Source organism: Thamnophis elegans, chromosome 1 (genome assembly GCF_009769535.1).
Source record: "Thamnophis elegans isolate rThaEle1 chromosome 1, rThaEle1.pri, whole genome shotgun sequence".
In the NCBI taxonomy this organism is placed as follows: domain Eukaryota; kingdom Metazoa; phylum Chordata; class Lepidosauria; order Squamata; family Colubridae; genus Thamnophis; species Thamnophis elegans.
In genome coordinates, this window is record NC_045541.1 from 175,679,875 (window position 1) to 175,698,475 (window position 18,601).

General features: G+C 44.7%; 1 protein-coding gene across 1 annotated transcript in view; it reads left to right on the plus strand.

Annotated features, from left to right (window-relative positions):
- Positions 1-17,895, plus strand: part of SBNO2 (strawberry notch homolog 2) — a 36,488-nt gene extending 18,593 nt beyond the window's left edge. Inside the window, exons 15-24 of the mRNA XM_032214412.1 lie at positions 1,767-1,838; positions 2,339-2,447; positions 3,960-4,034; positions 5,989-6,132; positions 8,698-8,792; positions 10,250-10,342; positions 12,338-12,469; positions 12,570-12,646; positions 14,383-14,573; positions 16,919-17,895. Coding sequence (XP_032070303.1) covers positions 1,767-1,838; positions 2,339-2,447; positions 3,960-4,034; positions 5,989-6,132; positions 8,698-8,792; positions 10,250-10,342; positions 12,338-12,469; positions 12,570-12,646; positions 14,383-14,573; positions 16,919-17,517 — 1,587 coding nt within the window. The 3' untranslated portion in view covers positions 17,518-17,895. The remainder of the gene's footprint in view (positions 1-1,766; positions 1,839-2,338; positions 2,448-3,959; positions 4,035-5,988; positions 6,133-8,697; positions 8,793-10,249; positions 10,343-12,337; positions 12,470-12,569; positions 12,647-14,382; positions 14,574-16,918) is intronic.
- Positions 17,896-18,601: the final 706 nt, after the last annotated feature.

The following is an 18,601-nucleotide window of genomic DNA, read 5'->3' on the forward strand; positions in this document are numbered from 1 at the left end:
AGAACCGAGACTGTGGGGGCAATATGCTGACTCTGTAAACCGCTTAAAGAGGGCTGAAAGCCCTATGAAGTGGTATATAAGTCTAACTGCTATTGCTATTGCTATTAAACACTCAAAGAGCCATTGGGATCAGTTTCCCACAGGAAAGAAAAGACCGGGAACCCCAAAAACTACCGGGGATCGGAAAGCTCAATCAATTGTGTGCCGCAGGTGTGCAACATTGGTGGCTGTGACACGTATTTTGAGCGACAGGGAGCCACAGCAGAGGGATGAAAAAGCCACATGCGGCTCCAGAGCCGCGGGTTGCCGACCCCCGGTCTAGGACAACTCGTTGCAGCCAACTTGGCATGGCCAATTTGCCGCAGCCGACTCACCATAGTCAACTCGCCACAGACGATTCCGTGCGGGATAACTCTGTGTGATAAATGTTACGCGCCACTGTTTCTTCGACATTCTTTCCATTTTTCTCCACGCAAATATTGTCAAAGAAATATTGATCGCATTGCGTTATCCCACGTGGAATCATCTGCGGCAACTTGGCCCAGTCAGCTTCACAGGGACTTGTAAAAGTTTTTATCTGGGAAATGTATTTATTTATTACATTTCTATGCCGCCCATCTCATTAACTCAGCGTTTCTGGGTGGCTTACAAAGTAACAGGAAGTTTAAAAGTGCAAAAAAAAAAAAAACCAATTAAAATTAGATTAAAAGCATTAAAAACCAAGCTGAAATGAAAACGGGAGGGAGAAACTCTCCCAAGCTGCTTTCCTGTTTCAAACCTAGTTCAGTTTTTGTCGTATCAACTCGAAGCACCACAGTAAAGGATTGTGGGAGTTGTAGTCTGAAACATCAAAAGGACATGCGGTTCCTTGGCCTCTTGCCGTTTAGCTCAGGAGCAGGATGTGAGACAGGGTTTAAATGCTACCAGTTTGGGCTAGTAAAAAAAGGCTTTAAAAAGTTTTTGAAAAGTTCCCACAATCAGCTGTGTGACAATCAGCTGTGCCTGATTGTCTGTGAGGTTCCTGCTTGTTGCAGAGGATATTTTGTGTGAAACCCAGCTGCTTTTATATTGTGTGCTGAGTCAGTTGTGCAGCCACGCCCACCCGGTCACATGACCACCAAGCCATGCCCGCCCAGTCATATGACCAGCAAGCCACACCCACAGAACCAGTAGGGAAAATTTTTGAATTTCACCACTGATGCAAGCCCTTTTTTTGATCCACCTCCAGTTGGTGACCTTATAAGAAATACTCTCTTCAAACATGTAACTCTCATTTGATTATCATTTCTAGTCAATTAACAACGACTATTTTATTTTATTTATTAAACAGGTAACTCTCATTTGATTATCATTTCTAGTCAATTAACAATGACTATTTATTTTATTTATTAAACAGGTAACTCATTTGATTATCATTTCCAGTCAATTAACAACGACTATTATATTTTATTTATTAAATTTATATACCGGCTATCTCACCAGCAAGTGATTCTGGATGGCTTACAACACCATAAAGCAACAGCATGAAACAATTAGAATGTTAAAAACTTTAACATTAAAAGTTAACTCTGCAAGAAAGAAACCAGCGGAGAAAAAGTGAGATGAACCCTTAAATGATTGGGGTTTTTCTCCGATAGGAAATTACTCCAAGAATAGAAGTCAAGCTGGGCTCTTAATTGTGTTAGCAAAACATAGAATAAGCCACGGCAAAACACGAACTGTTGTTGTTGTGTCCAGTTTCATGTGTGACGTTCTCTTGACCACAGGGTGCCTTAACTCACGGTGACCGAAGAGCGACTGAATCCCGGGACCTCAGCAAATACAACTTTGAGAATAAGGTGAGGTTATGGCTGAAGCTCTCCCAAAACTCCTGCCCTTTCGGTAAAATCTGTTAAGTTAGAAAAGGTTGCTATGGATTCGTAACCTTTGCCTTTATTTTTCACGGCATCTGGTGCATGGGGTCCTCAAAGGATAACATTTCAAGCAGATGCGCGTGGTGGAAAATACAGCTAGTGCTGTATTTTCTTCGGGTTAAATGAGGACAGGAGTTTAATCCTTAAAACGTACAACCTTGGATGCTCTCTGAGCTTGGTTGTTTTCAGACATCTCATTCATTACACAACAAAGTACAGGTCATCCTCAGATTACGGCCACAATTGAGCCCAAGTTTTCTCTTGCTAAGCCAAGCTTTTGATAGCTGAGTTTTGCCTCATTTTATGACCTGGGGTGGCTGAGCAGGGGAAGGGGTTGATTTCCTTAATGTGAGTTGCATCCAGCCAGGATGCTCTTTCTCTGTGTAGGGCCTAGATTTTTGATACTTTTCTCTGCCTCTCCCCAGTATGGAATCAGAGCGCTCGATAAAGTCCTGTGCACCATCTTCCAGCAGATGGAGAGCAAAGTCCCCGTGCCAGAGATTTATCAAGAAGGGGATGCGGCTTTTTTCAGCGGTAAGCAAGGATGGGATGGACTATAATGTTAATAAAGACAAGGACAATGCTGATCTTTAGCTGTAATGAAAGATGTGCGGTATAAAACTTCTGGATGGTTCCCACCATCTAATCAAAACTTAACCTTGGAGAAGGGATTCAGAGGTCATTGCAATGGAAACTTAACAAGTTTAAGAGAACCAACCTGGAGCTTAGGAGAAATTTCCTAACACCGAGAACAATTAATCAGTGATCAGGAAGATATTAGAATGTGTAGAAATGAATAGGCTAACATTTGAAATTAAAGAGAAGGAACAATCTGATTATTATAATACATGGGAATTATTTTATCAATGGTCAGAGAATAAATATGAAAAGTGGAAAAAACCAGAAGAGTAAAATAGAGACAATACTTTAACAAAATTAAATAAGTTAAGAAGAGGATTGCTATGGTATTATGTATGGTATATATTAGTATTAATATTAAGTTAAGAATAGACACAATAATAAATATGGCTGTAAATTGTAATTGTTATTGTATAAAATATTTGCACAAAATAAATGTACCGGACGACACACTGTTTAATGCAAGATGTTGTTTGAATCAAAATAAAATAAAAATTTACAAATACAAAAAAAAAAGAACAATTAATCCAGTAGAACAACTTGCCTCCAGAACTTGTGGGTGTGCTCCATCACTGGAGGCTTTTAAGAAGTGATTGGACAACCACTTGTCTGGAATCAAATAGGCCAGGGGCCCCTGCTTGAGCAGGGAGTTGGACTAGAAGACCTCCAAGGTTCTTTCCAACTCTGTTATCCTGCATTCTTTATCCCATGCCATATCTGAGGATTTTGCAATTGGAGGCCACTATCTGCTGGAATACCTGCAGCCAAAGAAATATTTTGTTTCTGTTGGTAGAGAAAGATGTTCTGCTGCCAAAAAGCTGTGATTTCAAAAAACCCAAAAAGTTTCTTGTAATGATTAGCCACAAAAAGTATCTTCCCATTTCGGCCACACGAGTACATGAAGTTCGGGGACTAGACAGAATTCAGGATTCCATTGGTTAAATGATTAATTCGAAACCCTGAGGATTAGTCAAGCATATGCCCCCAAACCAATGGCGTCCCGCTTCCTTGCAGAATTCTTGAATTGATTGAACTAATCAAGGAAAGAAGCAACCTCAAATAAGGAGAAACTTCCTAGCAGTGAGGACAATTAACCAGTGGAACAGCTGGCCTCCAGAAGTTGTGGGTGATCCAACACTGGAGATTTTTCAGGAAAAGACAAATGGACAGCCGTTTGTTCAGAATGATTATAGGATCTCCTGCCCCAGCAGGGGGCTGGACTAGAAGACCTCCAAGGTCCCTTCCAGCTCTATTCTGATTCCGACTTGGTTGGAAACCCTTACCTTGGTTTTTGAGGCCGCTGCGTTTTTAAAACGCCGCATTACAGTTAATCCGCAAGGAAGTCAATGTAATATGCCTTGTCAATTACCTGCTTTCCATCTGTTAAAATTAATCCCTGGTTTTCAGAAATGAAGCAGTCCCTCCTCTCCGTGGGAATCTCTTGCAAGGAGATGCGATATGGCTTCATGACCATGGAGAAAGGTAAGCTGCATGCACCCTTTCCCTCAGCTTCTGTTCTACACGGTGGTTCTCGTCTCTGCTTATCTCGGCCTGCGGTACGAGTCGGGGGAAAGTTATAATGAACTTTCGTTTGATTATAAATCATCTCCAGTTCTTTGTGAAAACCCAACACTCTTAAAATCTTGACCCTTCGGTTATCATGCCCCCATTGGAGTCTTCTGATTCTGAGATGGAAGACGAACAGCTGACAGAAAGCGGGAGAGTGGCTGTGGAGGAAACTGGGGAAGGGCAAAGTCGGCCTGGGCAGAGCAGGGGAGAGGTAGAACAAGGGAGAGGGGGGTTCCGATGAAGACCAAGGGCCACCCCCTCCTCATCCTAGGGCGCACAGGGAGGGAGGCAGAAGAGAGCAACGTGGGTTGCATGGCTTACAAGGAAGTAAAGGGCCCTGATTCCTTTCACAAGGCACACCTGGGGATGGAGTTTAAAGGAGAGGCAGTTGGGAGGGGCATTTGTTGGGAACAAACACCGAATTCATCTAGCATTGTGGCCTGCCTTCCTGGCATCCTTCTGGACTGTTTGGATTCGTTCCTTCCTTTGGTGTGCTTATCTTGTCTTGCTGGGATTATTCTTTGCTTCTGGGACTCATCATCTTGCCCTGCTGGAGTGATTGATTGCAGTCATTCTGCTTACAGCGTTTGGACTGGAGTATCTGCAGTCAGAGGCTGCTCCAGGTTTGTGAGAGAGGTCGGAGTGTAACAGAACATTGGGAGCAAAATTGGAGCCAATCAAGGGACTCCTACCAGTTCTCTGACTGTTTGGCCTTTGTGCCATGCCATCACATTGGTTCTCACGTGTTTCGAAACAAAACGTGGACATGATTTTGAGTGAGAAGGGCTTGCAAACTCAATTGCAGCGTTGATCACAAATTTGGAACAAAACCTTTGTTCGTGTTTCTTTACTCTTAGCTTAGGCAACTGATACAGCCGGTTCTCGACTTACAACCATTCGTTTCGTGACCGTTCAAAGTTAAAACAGCCCCTGAAAAAAGTGACCCATGATCCATTTTCACACTTTTATGACCGTTGCGGGATCCCCGCGGTCACGTGATCAAAATTCAGACCCTTGGCACCGGACTCAAATGTATGACGGCTGCAGTGTCCTGGGGTCGTGTGATTTCCCCCTTTTGCGATCTTCCGATGAGCAAAAACAAGGGGGAAGCCAGATTCGCTTTACAACCATGTTACTAACTTAACAGTTGCAGTGATTCGCTTAACAACTTTGGCAAGAAAGGTCAGAGGAAAATGGAGCAAAACTCATTTCACCACTGTCTTGCTCAGCAGTGGAAATTTTGGGCTCAATTGTGGTCATAAGTGGAGGACTACCTGTAGTTTATTTTGCACTAAAGATCTACATCAGGGGTGTCAAACTGGATTTCTTTGAGGGCCGGATCAGCATTGTAGTTCTGCTCTGTGGGCCGGGTTGGGGGGGTGGAGGACAGGTGCCTCCATGGCCTCCTGCACCACTCTGCTGGCCAAAAACGGGCCCTGTGAGTGTCCCCCGCAGCCTGTTTTTGGCCTCCCCGTCTACCAGCACCACTCTGCCAGCCAAAAACCATGCGCGAGGCCTCTGTGTGGCCCATTTTTGGCCGGCAGAGCGCTGCTGGAAGCTGGGGTGACCAAAAACAGACCTTAGTGAGGCACCGCAGGCCGGTCCTTTGATATTTCCAGGCCGGCCCTGCGGACCAGATTTAAGCACCTCGCGGGCCGAATCCAGCCTGCAGGCCTTGAGTTTGAGTCTACGTGAATATGCACATATGCATGGAGTATGTTAAGAGATGTGGAGAACCTTCTCAGACCTGTGATGTACATAACCTGGACCTTGGATAAATCTTTGCGAGTTAGGAAACTGGTGTCCGAGATGAACGGAATGCATGATGTCATTTTCTCTCTCTCTCTTTATTTTTCCCCCTTCACAGACTGTTCCATCACCAAGTTCCTAAATCGCATTTTGGGCCTGGAGGTTGACAAACAGAACCTGCTCTTCCAGTACTTCAATGACACTTTCGACTACCTGATCGAGCGGGACAAGAAAGATGGCAAATACGACATGGGGATTCTGGGTAAGCAGGAGGCTCACACCGAGGTGGCAACACTTTTGGTGAGAGAGATTATACAATACAATACAATAGCAGAGTTGGAAGGGACCTTGGAGGGCTTCTAGTCCAACCCCTTGCCTAGGCAGGAAACCCTATACCATTTCAGACAAATGGTTATCCAATATCTTCTTAAAGACTTCCAGTGTTGGGGCATTCACAACTTCTGGAGGCAACTTCTGTTCCACGGATTAATTGTTCTAACTGTTAGGAAATTTAGCCTCAGTTCTAAGTTGCTTCTCTCCTTGATTAGTTTCCACCCATTGCTTCTTGTTCTAGCCTCAGGTGCCTTGGAGAATAGTTTGACTCCCTTATTCTCCAAAGCACCTGAGGGCAGGACAAGAAACAGGAGACAGAAACTAATCAAAGAGAGAACCAACCTGGAATTAAGGAGAAATTTCTTAATAGTGAGGACAAATACCCTGTTTTCCCGAAAATAAGTCCTCCCTGAAAATATTGCAACACAGCAGCAGCTACGAGGTGACCACGCTCGCCAACTCAGGCACCTCAAAAACAATAGGACCTCCCCGAAAATAAGGTCAAGTGCTTATTTCGGGGGTCAAAAGAAAATAAGACTCAGTTTTATTTTCGGGAAAACACAGTAACCAGAGGAACAGTTTGCCTCCAGAGGTTGTGGGTGCTCCATCACAGGAGGTTTTCAAGAAGAGACTGGACAGTCACCTGTCTGAAATGGTATGGGATCTCCTGCTTGAGCGTAGGGTTGGACTAGAAGACCTCCAAGGTCCCTTCCAGCTCCATTCTGAATTGGATTGAATTGAACCTTGCCTATTCTGGGTTCACTGACAAATGCGTGCCGACAAAACTGCGGGGACAAAAGTGCAAGTTTGAAACCGCGCCGAAGAATGAAGACAGAAGCGCGCTGACAACAGCGCGCCGACAGAAGCGCGCTCTTAACCTAACCTTAAACGTAACCCTAAACCTAACCCTAAACCTAAACCTAACTCTGAACCTAACCCTAAACGTAACCCTAAACCTAACCCTTAGCAATAGCAATAGCAGTTAGACTTATATACCGCTTCATAGGGCTTTCAGCCCTCTCTAAGCGGTTTACAGAGTCAGCATATCGCCCCCACAGTCTGGGTCCTCATTTCACCCACCTCAGAAGGATGGAAGGCTGAGTCAACCTTGAGCCGGTGAGATTAGAACCGCTGAACTGCAGATAACAGTCAGCTGAAGTGGCCTGCAGTACAGCACCCTTACCATAACCGTAATGGCGCTTCTGTCGGCGCTCTTTTGTCGGCGCGCCTTTGTGAGTGCGCTATCGATGTCGCGGTTTTATCGACGCAGTTTTGTCGGTGCGCTGTTGTCGGATGCGCTTTTTTTTTTTTTTTAAAGTATTTTTATTAGTAAAAGAAAAATACAACAACCAATAGCTGGTAAAAGACAATACAACATCCACTGCTTTGCTTTACATTTGACTACGTTTCAAGACATTCCCATAATATCAAAATCATTATAGACATCAATGGTTAGGTATCTTCTTCCCTCCCTCCCTCTTTCCTTCCCTTGTTTCTTCTTTCCCACTCCCCTTCCTTCCCTCCCTCCTTCCCTCCTTCCCTCCTTCCTTCCCTCCTTTCTTTTCCTTTCCTCCTTTCCTTCCCCTTCCCTTTCCTCTCTCCATCCCCTCCTCCTTCTCTCATATCTTCCCTCCCTCCTTTCCTCCTTCCCTCCTTCCTTTCTCTTCTCTTAAGTTCCCTCCTTCCTTCCCTCCTTCCTATCTATTCTCCTTCTCTCCTTCCTTCCCTCCCTCTTTCCCTCCTTGCTTCCCTACCTTCTTCCCTCCCTCCTTCCTATCCCACTTTCTTCTCTTTCTTCTCTCCTTCCTTCTTTCCACCTCTCCCTTCCCTTCTCTCCTTTCTCTTCCTCCTTATTAACCTTCCCCCCTTCTTCTGCCTTTCCCTTTTTCCTGTTCCTCTCCTTTCTCCTCTCCATCCTGTCTTTCCTACTGCCCCTCCCTCCCTCCAATCTAACCTTTGTTGCATTTACATATTTTCCTCTACTGAGGACGACCCGGTTCTCTTTCCTTTCCTTATTTAAAAAAGGCAAGCTTTACAGGATGCGAGATGAATAATTATTTTCATCTCCCATTGCTCATCTCGCCTTACCTAGAATGAAACTTGGTTGCTAATTCCATGCAGGTAGTTGTAAGGAATTACCTATCAGTTTTTCAAGTTTTTCCAACGTTGTGGTCTAGCAGAGTTGGTCAACGGTGAATCCTCACCTCTAATACGTCGGGTGCGCTTTTGTTGGGTCACGCTATTCTGTCATGTCCCGTAAGTCAGATTACTTGGCGAAAGGGGTGGACTCAATTTTTTGAATTTGCAGCCCCGGCTACACTGCAACATTACACAACTGCAAGACTGGGCAATGGAAGGGGAGATGGAACAATGGTCATACATGCGCATGTCAGGGGAGGGAGAGATAAGTTAAGAAGTTATCTGGGGTTTTTTTGAGCTTCATCCAACCCCAGATATCATCCTCCTCATTCTCACCGCCTTCTCCATTCCTCAGACTTGGCTCCGGGCATTGACGAAATCTACGAAGAGAGCAAAGAGGTTTTCCTAACGCCAGGCCACCCACAGGATGGCCAGGTGGTCTTTTACAAGGTAAGACTTCGCAAGAGGGTTCGCCAACCTCTTTTTGGCAATGGGCCACCTTTGTTTCTTCTGACTCGGCTGCCTCTTACAAGCCTCAGACTGGAATTTTCCTAGCTTTGTCTGGAGATGCCACTGGTGCTTCTCAACCTTAGCAATTCTAAGATGTGTGGACTTCAAATCCCAGAATTCCCCAGCCAGCAGCTGGCTGGGGAATTCTGGGAGTTGAAGTCCACACATCTTAGAATTGCTAAGGTTGAGAAACACTGTTCTACTTGCAAAGCTTGTGTACTTTCAGTAAGATGCCGCTAGGGACAAAATATTTTGAGCTCACAATATGTGCTGTCCTAGGCTTCCCAAGACGGTACAAAGCACACACTTAGTCCCAAAGACCCTCTTTTTATTTCAACGGCTGTGAATTACGTTCATTCACAGCCCGTAATGAGTCACAAATAGTTTGTAAAGAGTCCAACAGAAGTCTGCCACAGTCTTTCCGGATAAGGCTGATAAGCACCAAGCACCCACCTTTTATCTCCCTTGAAATGCTGCCAAAGACCTAATTGCCAATTAGCTTTGCAAGGCCCCATGGAGGACAGAGTCAAAACGGAGCTTCAGAATTTAAACCGACCAGAAGGAACAAAGTTGCTTCCTGCAAAAGGCTCATGTGCCTGTGATCCTCCTTTATGTCTTATGGGAGGGACCAATCATCTCCAAGCCTTACTCTCGAGTCGTCCCTTTTGTCTTAGCTGCCCTTCTGACAGATCTGTGCATGCATACACTGGGAATAGGCTCCCCCTGTTCCTCTTCCTCGCTGATGTCCAACTCTGGAACAGCACATAACTCCCAGATGGCCCTGGCCCCCCTCTCTGCCTCCGACGCAGAGCCCTCATCCGATCCTTCCCCAGACTCCAGGACTGGCTCATATTTCTCCCCAACCTCCTCACTGTCCGACTCTGCTGTCAGCTCCGCAAGCCACCGACGGACCACAACACAATAACAAAAAGTATTCCAAGCTCAAACCAAGAAGGCCTCTGCCTGTTTTCTCATGACCTGCACAATTCTGCAGATTCCTCATAACCGTTTTAAACTTCCTTGGTGATCACATGGCCCTGTGGGACGCTGCAACGATTATAAATACACGCTGGTTGCCGAGCGCCTAATTTTGTTCATATGACTATAGGGATGCTGCCACAGTGATAAGTGTGATGACCGGCCATAAGTCATTATTTTTAAGTGTGGTTCTAATTTTGCTAGGCGAATGGGCATGAGTCAACAACTACCTGTACTCTAAACCAGTGTTTCCCAACCTTGGCAACTTGAAGATGTCCGGACTTCAACTCCCAGAATTCCCCAGCCAGCGAATGCTGGCTGGGGAATTCTGGGAGTTGAAATCCGGACATCTTCAAGTTGCCAAGGTTGGGAAACACTGCTCTAAACAGCTTCTTTGCTTATTTCTGCCCTGCCTTTAGATCAGTGTGGACAGAGGGTTGAAGTGGGAGGAGGCCTACGAGAAGTCACTTCATCTGACGGGCCCCAATGATGGGTTCTACCTGTCCCACAAGGTAAGACAAATTGGTGGGGATGGACTGGTGGGAATTTTGGGGTGATAGTTTTTTCCTCAAGGAAAAAGAGGTTGGCAGGGATCTTCATCAGAAGTGAAAAATCTTCCCTTTTTAGTTGTTCTGTTTTCAGGGGCTTTGAGGAGGAGGAGGTTATTCTGGCATATATTCCATTCCACACCCTAGCCATTAATCTCAAGCAAAAGTTTTATTGTTAGTCACCTCTGTTACAAGAATCTCTTGGGAACGATCAGATAAGATTTAAGGGATTGTGGCGAAGGTCAAGTTTTCTGCAGTGCAAGGATTCTAATCTTGACCCCCTCTTAACACCTCCCTCTACTTTAGCTGGAGATTCTACTATATATTCTCTGCTCAAGCCACTTTGGATTGTGTGGTGATTCTGCTTCAGGCTTGCTAGTTGTTACAGTATAGAATAGAATAGAATAAGAATGGAATAGAATGGAATGAAATAGAATAGAATAGAATGAGATAGAATAAGAATAGAATAGAATTAGAATTAGAATAGAAAAGAATAGAAATAGAATAGAAATAGGAATGGAATGGAATAAGAATAGAATTAGAATTGGAATAGAATAGAATAGAGAGAATAAGAATAGAATAGAATTAGAATAGAAAAGAATGGGAATAGAATAGGAATGGAAAGGAATAAGAATAGAATTAGAATTGGAATAGAATAGAATAGAGAGAATAAGAATAGAATAGAATTAGAATAGAAAAGAGTAGGAATAGAATAGGAATGGAATGGAGTAAGAATAGAATTAGAATTGGAATAGAATTAGAATAGAATAGAATAGAATAGAATCATTTATTGGCCAAGTGTGATTGGACACACAAGGAATTTGTCTTTGGTGCAGATGCTCTCAGTGTACATAAGGAGGATAAAATACTTTCATTAAGAATAAAAAGATTCAACACTTAGTGATAGTCAAGGTTACTAATAAGCTCTCAAATCATACTAGGAAACAAATAAAAACAATATAAATTGAAAGATACAAGCAACATGGTTATAGTCATAAGTGGGAAGAGATAGGTACTAGGAAGAGAGAGAAGAATAATAGTAATACATTCTTAGTAAATTATTTGACAGTGTAGTGGAAATTAGTTGTTAAGCAGAATGATGGCATTCGGGGGGAAAAAACCTGACCTTATGTCTAGTTGTTCTGGTGTGTAGTGCTCTATAGCATCATTAGGAGGGTATAAGTTGAAACAATTTATGTCCAGGATGTGAGGGGTCTGTAGATATTTTCACAGCCCTCTTTTTGATTTGTGCAGTGTACAGGTTTTCCCTGGAGGGCAGATTGGTAGCTACCGTATTTTTCAGAGTATAAGACGCACCTTTTTTCCTCAAAAAAGAGGCTGAAAATCTGGGTGCATCTTATACACGGAATACAGCATTTTTTGCCTCCCGAAGCCCTGCCCCTTCACCAAAATGGCCGTGCAGAGCCTTTAGGAGGCTTTCAGAGAGCTCCTGGGGACTGGGGAAGGCAGAAATGAGCAAAAAATGGACCTTTCCCCCCCAGCCCCCAGCAGCACTCTATAAGGCCATGCATGCAATTTTTTTTTGTCAAAAAACGGGCCTGTTTTTTCTGCAGCTCTGATTATCCTCTGAAGTCTGTGTCTGTCTTGTTGGGTTGCAGAGCCAAACCAGACAGTTATGGAGGTGCGGATGACAGACTCAATAATTCCTCTGTAGAACTGAATCAGCAGCTCCTTGGGCAATTTGAACTTCCTGAGTTGGCGCAGAAAAAACATTCTTTCTTGTGCTTTTTTGATGACGTTTTTGATGTTAGGTGGCCATCTTAGGTCTTGAGATTTACCTGATCATTGCCACCTTTTTAAGGACCTAATTGTCCGTGCATTGAGCTCATTCGCCCACCTCTGACTCCAGGTTCCTAATCTGCAGTACCTAGTTTTGGGGAGCACCTCTCTCTCTCCTCCACTCCCTAAACTAACTATGAGCACTCTGTCCCCCTGCAGTTCCGAAGCAACAAATATATTAGCCTCCTAGCCGAACAGACCCGTGGGAAATACTTCACCCTCTACAAGCCCAACATCGGGAAGCAGAGCCAGCTGGAGACCATGGACAGCCTTTTTAGAAAGTACCAGCCGGTAAGGCCCAGTCTGAAGCAGTGGCGGTTCTGACCGCAGATCCATTTTTTTCCTCCTCCGCCATTCCTTGATGGTTCCTTCTCGCTGGCCTTCCCTGCAGGTGTCACCGGCGGATGCTGAGCCCCACTGGAAGAGCACTTACAAATTCTCCCTGAAGCACTGCAACCACACCGCAAGGTAAGTCACCTTCGAGGGTTGCTCCGAAGACAGAATCATTGAGAAAACAAGAGGCTTCTTAGTTTCTTAGACAATGAAGAAGATGCGCGTAGGTTGCTAGATTGTTAGGCCCTTCTGATGGCGATGTTGATAGAGTTGTAATGTTTACAGACATCCCTCAATGTCCGACCCTTTATTAATTTAATTAGTTAGTTAATTAATTAATTCAAAATTACAACAGTGCTGAAAAAAAATAATTTCAACCGTCACCGTGTCCCTAGGGTGATGACCAAAATATGTCGGGGTAATGACGATTTAATAGCTGCTATAAGTCTGTAAACCGAGATGATGACATGAGGTTGAGTCAGTAGGGTTACTGCCACTTTAAGAAGCTGTATATATAAGGGAGGCCGTGTGAGGGTCTCTCTCTCTGTCTCTGTCTCTTCTCTCTCTCCCCCTGTTTGAAAGACAAACCTCTGTGTATTGTATTTTGCTCCTGGGTTGTCTCGAAATAGTAGTCACACTGTGCGCACTCTGAGAAAATAGGCTGCTTGGCAACTAGCATGTACAGGAAATCCTCACGTTATGACAGTAATGGAGCCTGCCCATTATTGTGGGAAGTCAAGATGTTAAATGAGTCACGTCATTAATGACTGCCCCGTATCCCTTCTCTCCCCAATGCATTTGTTAACCGAATACATGGATTGTTAAGTGTGCATGGGATGCCTTGAGGATGCATGCCTTGGACCTCCCAAGGCCTCCCCCCCCCCACCAGCTACTTCCGACACCTTGGTGTCCCCACAGCCACTTCGGCCTCCTCTGCCCCTCACAACCACTCACTTACCTTGCAAAGATCTGGAGGTGAGCTCAGGAGGTGAAGGAAGGTGTTCTGTCCCAGCTCCCCAACCACGACAAACGTTATGTACTTAATCACCGATTCCTTTATTAGGAGTGTCCTGGCAAAACGTCTCTCTCTCACAGCAGGCTAACAAATCTGGCCGGGAGATGAATAGTTGTCTGCCACATCTATTTATCTCCACCCCCTCCTTTTATCTCCAAAGCTAGGGTGGGGCTTTGTTAGCAGTGGTGGCTCTTCTGCCCCAAGGACCAGCCCATAGATTTCCATTGCTCTCCTCTCCCCTGCCTTCTGCACATCCACGCGTCAGACACTGGACTCAGCTGTTCCTCCTCTTCCTTATCAGCCACCTCCAGACCTGGGGGCTGTTGACCCTCCATCTGAGGGCTGATGGACAGCCCAGGATTTGTCTCTCTCTCTCTGCCAGTTCCATTCCCTCTTCCCCCTTGGGGCTCTCAGGTTGCCTTGATGCTGACCCTGACTCTTCCTCATCTGGTTCAGTTGCTGGAGGGGCCGGCGGCCGACAGGCCACAACAGAAGGGAGGGAGAGCAAGAAGGAAGCAGTGTCTTTTTTCATACAGCCACCCTTGCAGGCTAGCAGCATGATGAGGGAGGCGGTGTGAAAAGAGGGATCAGCCTAGAATCCCTGCATAGCCAGAAACGAACTAAGTCCAGCCCCTCCTTGAGTGCTGCTGACGCTTATCTAACTCTAAGCAGGTGCCAAATGTGAGTTGAGAAGATTCTTGTGCGAAGGCTACAGCAATAAATCAGTTGAATCGAAGATTGACCTGTGGACATGAACTTTTGCACCTGACAGTGTGTTTTCTTTCTTGTGTTTCCTCCCCCCTCCCCCCCTCCCGCTTCCCGCAACCATCCCCATTAACAACCCTCACCCTCCCAGGAACAGGAACTGCAAGGTTGTCCAGGAAAGAAAGGAATGTTTCCAAGGCACGCGTTTACGGCACTATTACATGCTCTGCGGGGCTCTCTTGCGCGTCTGGACCAAAATCGCTAGCATCATGGCTAATATCACCAACACCAGCTACCTGCAGATCGTCCGCCTCAAGACCAAAGAGAAGAAGAAGCAAGTGGGTGAGTGGCCAACTCAAGCTGTTCTCCTGGGGCAAAGGGGGGAATCGCCTCAATCCCAGATCCTGACAATCAATTGCCAGATTTGGAAGTGGCCCCTAAGGCCATGGAAACCTGGTTGAGAGTCGCTGGGGATGGAGAGAAAGGGATGGAAAAGAGAGCAGCCAATTAACAGTAAAAACAGCAAACCACAAAAAGCTTGAGCTCAACTCATAGCCAGCCACTCAGCTGGGCCAGAGCGTTCAAAGGATCTTTGCCTTAGGAACATAAAGGTGGCCTTTTTTTTGGAGGGGGGGGTTTATAATTTTTATTAAAGACTAGCCGATAACCCGGCGTTGCCCGGATATTTATTTATAGGGGGAAAATGCCCAGACCAAATGTAATTTCTAATGCTGGATTTTCCCGCTCATCAGAGGGAGCCCCCTTGTGGAGTACTGTGAAGCTGTTACCATGGCAACTCCACTGTGCTGTACAGTAGAAGCCATTTTATGGCAGTACGGTAGAATCCATTTAAAGGCACAATAGGCTGCATCTTAACACACACACTGAGGGGTGTTACCCCAACAGTACTTGTCTCCAGAGAGTAAGTCATCTGTGTACCAAGTTTGATTGAACTTGGTTGAGGCGTTCCAGAGTTATGCCGGAACATACATACATACACACATACACAGCGATAGATAGATAGATAGATAGAAAGAGAGAGAGAGAGAGAGAGAGAGAAGATAGAAGAGAGAGAGAGAGAGAGAGAGAGAGAGAGAGATAGAAAGATAGATATAGATAGATAGAGAGATAGAACATAGATAGATAGATAGATAGATAGAGAGAGAGAGAGAGAGATAGAAAGAGAGAGATAGAGAGAGAGATAGAGAGATAGAAGATAGAGAGATAGATAGAGAGAGAGATGGAGAGATAGATAAGATAGATAAGATAGATAGATAGAGAGATAGAGATGTAGATAGAGTAGATAGATAGATAGATAGATAGATAGATAGATAGATGATAGATAGATAGATAGATAGATAGATAGATAGATAGATAGATAGATAGATAGATAGATAGATTTTGATTGCAGTAAGGTGATCCTTGCCTTACCAACAGTTCATTTAGTGACTGCTCGAAGTTACAAGGGCACTGAAAAAAAAAGACTTATGACAATGTTTCACACTTATGACCACGGTAGCGTCCCTGCGGTCACATGATCAAAATCCAGACGCTTGGCAACTGACTCATATTTATGACTATTGCAGTGTCCCGGGTTCATGTGATCACCTTTTGTGACCTTCTGACAAGCAAAGTCTACCAGGAAGCCAGATTCACTTAACAACCGTGTGACTAACTTAACAACTGCAGTGATATTCAGTTAACAACTGTGACAAGAAAGGTTGTAAAATGGGGCAAAGCTCATTTAACAAAGGTGTCACTTAGCATCAGTAAGTTGAAGACTACCTGTAAAAGAAACTAATACAAGATATACTTAAAGGAGAAAGAATAGTAAGAAATAATAAAAAGTGCATGAAAAAGAACATGTTAAAGATTAAAGGAAATACCGTATTTTTCAGACTACAAGACGCACCAAGATTTAGAAGAGGTAAGTAAGGAAAAAAAGGGTTTGTCCTCCACCACCCACAGAAGCACTGTGCAGGCTTCAGTAGGGCTGCGGGAGGGCAAAAACGCCCCCGTTTTTGTGAAAAATGGGCTGTTTCTCACAAAAATGGGGGTATTTTTGCCTTCCCCCAGCCCTACTGAAGCCTGCACAGTGCTTCTGGGGCCTGAGGGAAGGCAGAAAAGCCTCCGTTTTTGCAAAAAAAGACCCGTTTTTCTCAAAAATGGGATGCGGGGACGGGGCTTCAGGAGGCCAAAAATGGGCTGCATTTGGTGTATATGATGCACCAACACTTCCACCCTCTTTTTTTTTGGGGGGGGGGGGTAAGGTGCGTCTTATATTCCGAAAAATACGATACGTATATAAAGAAGTGTCCTCCGATCTTCCAATTACAACAAATATTAGATAAATTGAATAACTTTTTGTGGTTCCCTAATGAGGAGCAGCCACCCGGAGCACCTGTGAACGATTTCCTGCCCACTCTCAACTTGGAACCGGTCTATTCACCAGTTCTCTAATCTTTCACAGAGTGCCCTTGTAACTTTGAACAGGCACTAAACGATTGTAAGTTACAAGTAAATGGTTGTAAGTCGAGGACTACCTGTTTTTCCCATATTCTCCCCTCATTCCTCACTGGCCGACTTCCTTCCCTTCCTTTCTCTGTAACCGGGAGGAGGGCAAGTGGTGTTTGAGCGTCTCGTCTCCTGCCAAAAAGTTGACTCGGTACATTTTATCCCTTCTGCAGGGATCAAGATACCGGAAAATTGCGTCCATCAGGTGTTGAAGGAGTTGAAGCAGATGGACGAGAACGTCAAACAGAAGCAGAAGCAGCAGCAGCTTCAAGCCATGTTGGGCCCCATGATGGCCAGCCAGCCCTACCCGCAGGTCGTCCCACCGCTGGACCTCGGCCAGCCTCCAGTATTTCTCTCTGCCCAGCCCACTTCCTTGCTGCAGGACGAGGTCTGGGATCTGACCAACAGCCCACCCGGGGAAGTCCTTCCTGACTTCTGGACGCACCCATCTCCGCCACCTCCTCCGCCGAACGTTCCACTCCCCCCTGCCCCCTCGCAGTTCAACTTCCACGCGCCCTACGACAGCAGCGCAGCGTTGGTGGGCAGCCTGGCGCTCGGCGGCTCCCCTTCCCAGCACGAACCCTTGCCCCCGACGCAAGCCCTGCCCCTCCCCCTGGCAGACAATTTCTCCCCGGCCAGCCTGAACTTCCGAGAACTCTTGGAGGAGATGATGCTGAACTCCAACGGTTTGGTGGGCGAGAACAGCGAGCAGGAGCGCCAGAGCGTCATCCAGTTCAGTGGACCCCTCTCCGACCTCTATGATGCCAGCTGAGTTGGGGAGATGGGAGGGGAGAAGAGAGGGGGAGGGCTTCTTTACACCATGCGTGGGAGGGGGTGTTTGTTTTTAATCCTGGGTTGGAACGGACCACTTCAAAAAAAAGGGGGGGGCTGGGCGCAGAGAACTCTACTTAAGAGAAACAAAGTTTATTTATATATAATATACAGTCAAGCCTGTACTAATTTTTTTATATGTATGTACAGAGAGATATGTACAAAGAAGGGTTGTGGGAGAAGAGAAATGGAAGGGGGGGGGGGAGGGAAAATTATGCCGAAATACCAGGGGAATCGGGCACTTTAGAAAAACGGCTATGTGCCGGCTTCCTTATCCACCTGTTGCTTCTCAGTACCAGGCTGGGCTACCCAACAACAACAAAAAAAAACAACTACTGACTTTGAAAAGTGAGAATCATAAAATGGTTGTATTGCTCACTTAGCTTCCATTAGCCTCTGCTAACATCGCCAGAGTGTAAAAACTCCCATTAAAGAGATATCTGCCTTTATACACCATTAATCAATTTGACAATTGCGCATGTGATAGGCCCATTCACCCGCCTCCCACCTCTCACCTGATATTAGCAGAGACTAATGAAAGCTGTGAGCCATATATTGTAAGTTCCAGAGATCACAACCTCTGTTTCTTCTTTTATAACTACACCTGGAACTCCTATTTTAGGATACTTCATATATATATATATATAGGATATATATATATAGGATATATATATATAGGAGATATATATATATATATATATATATATATACATACATACATACATACATACATACATATATATATATATATATATATGTTTTTTTTTATTTGTGCTGATAAATAAATAAAGGGAGACTAGTACAGATCTATTTCAAGCTATTTAGCTCTCATCAGCTAGCCATCCCCTTACTGGGATTCGAACCTGTGCTATATATATATATATATATATATATATATATATATATATATATATATATATATATATATATATATATATATATATATATATATATATATATATATATATATATATATGAAGTATCCTAAAATAGGAGTTCCAGGTGTAGTTATATATATTCATTCA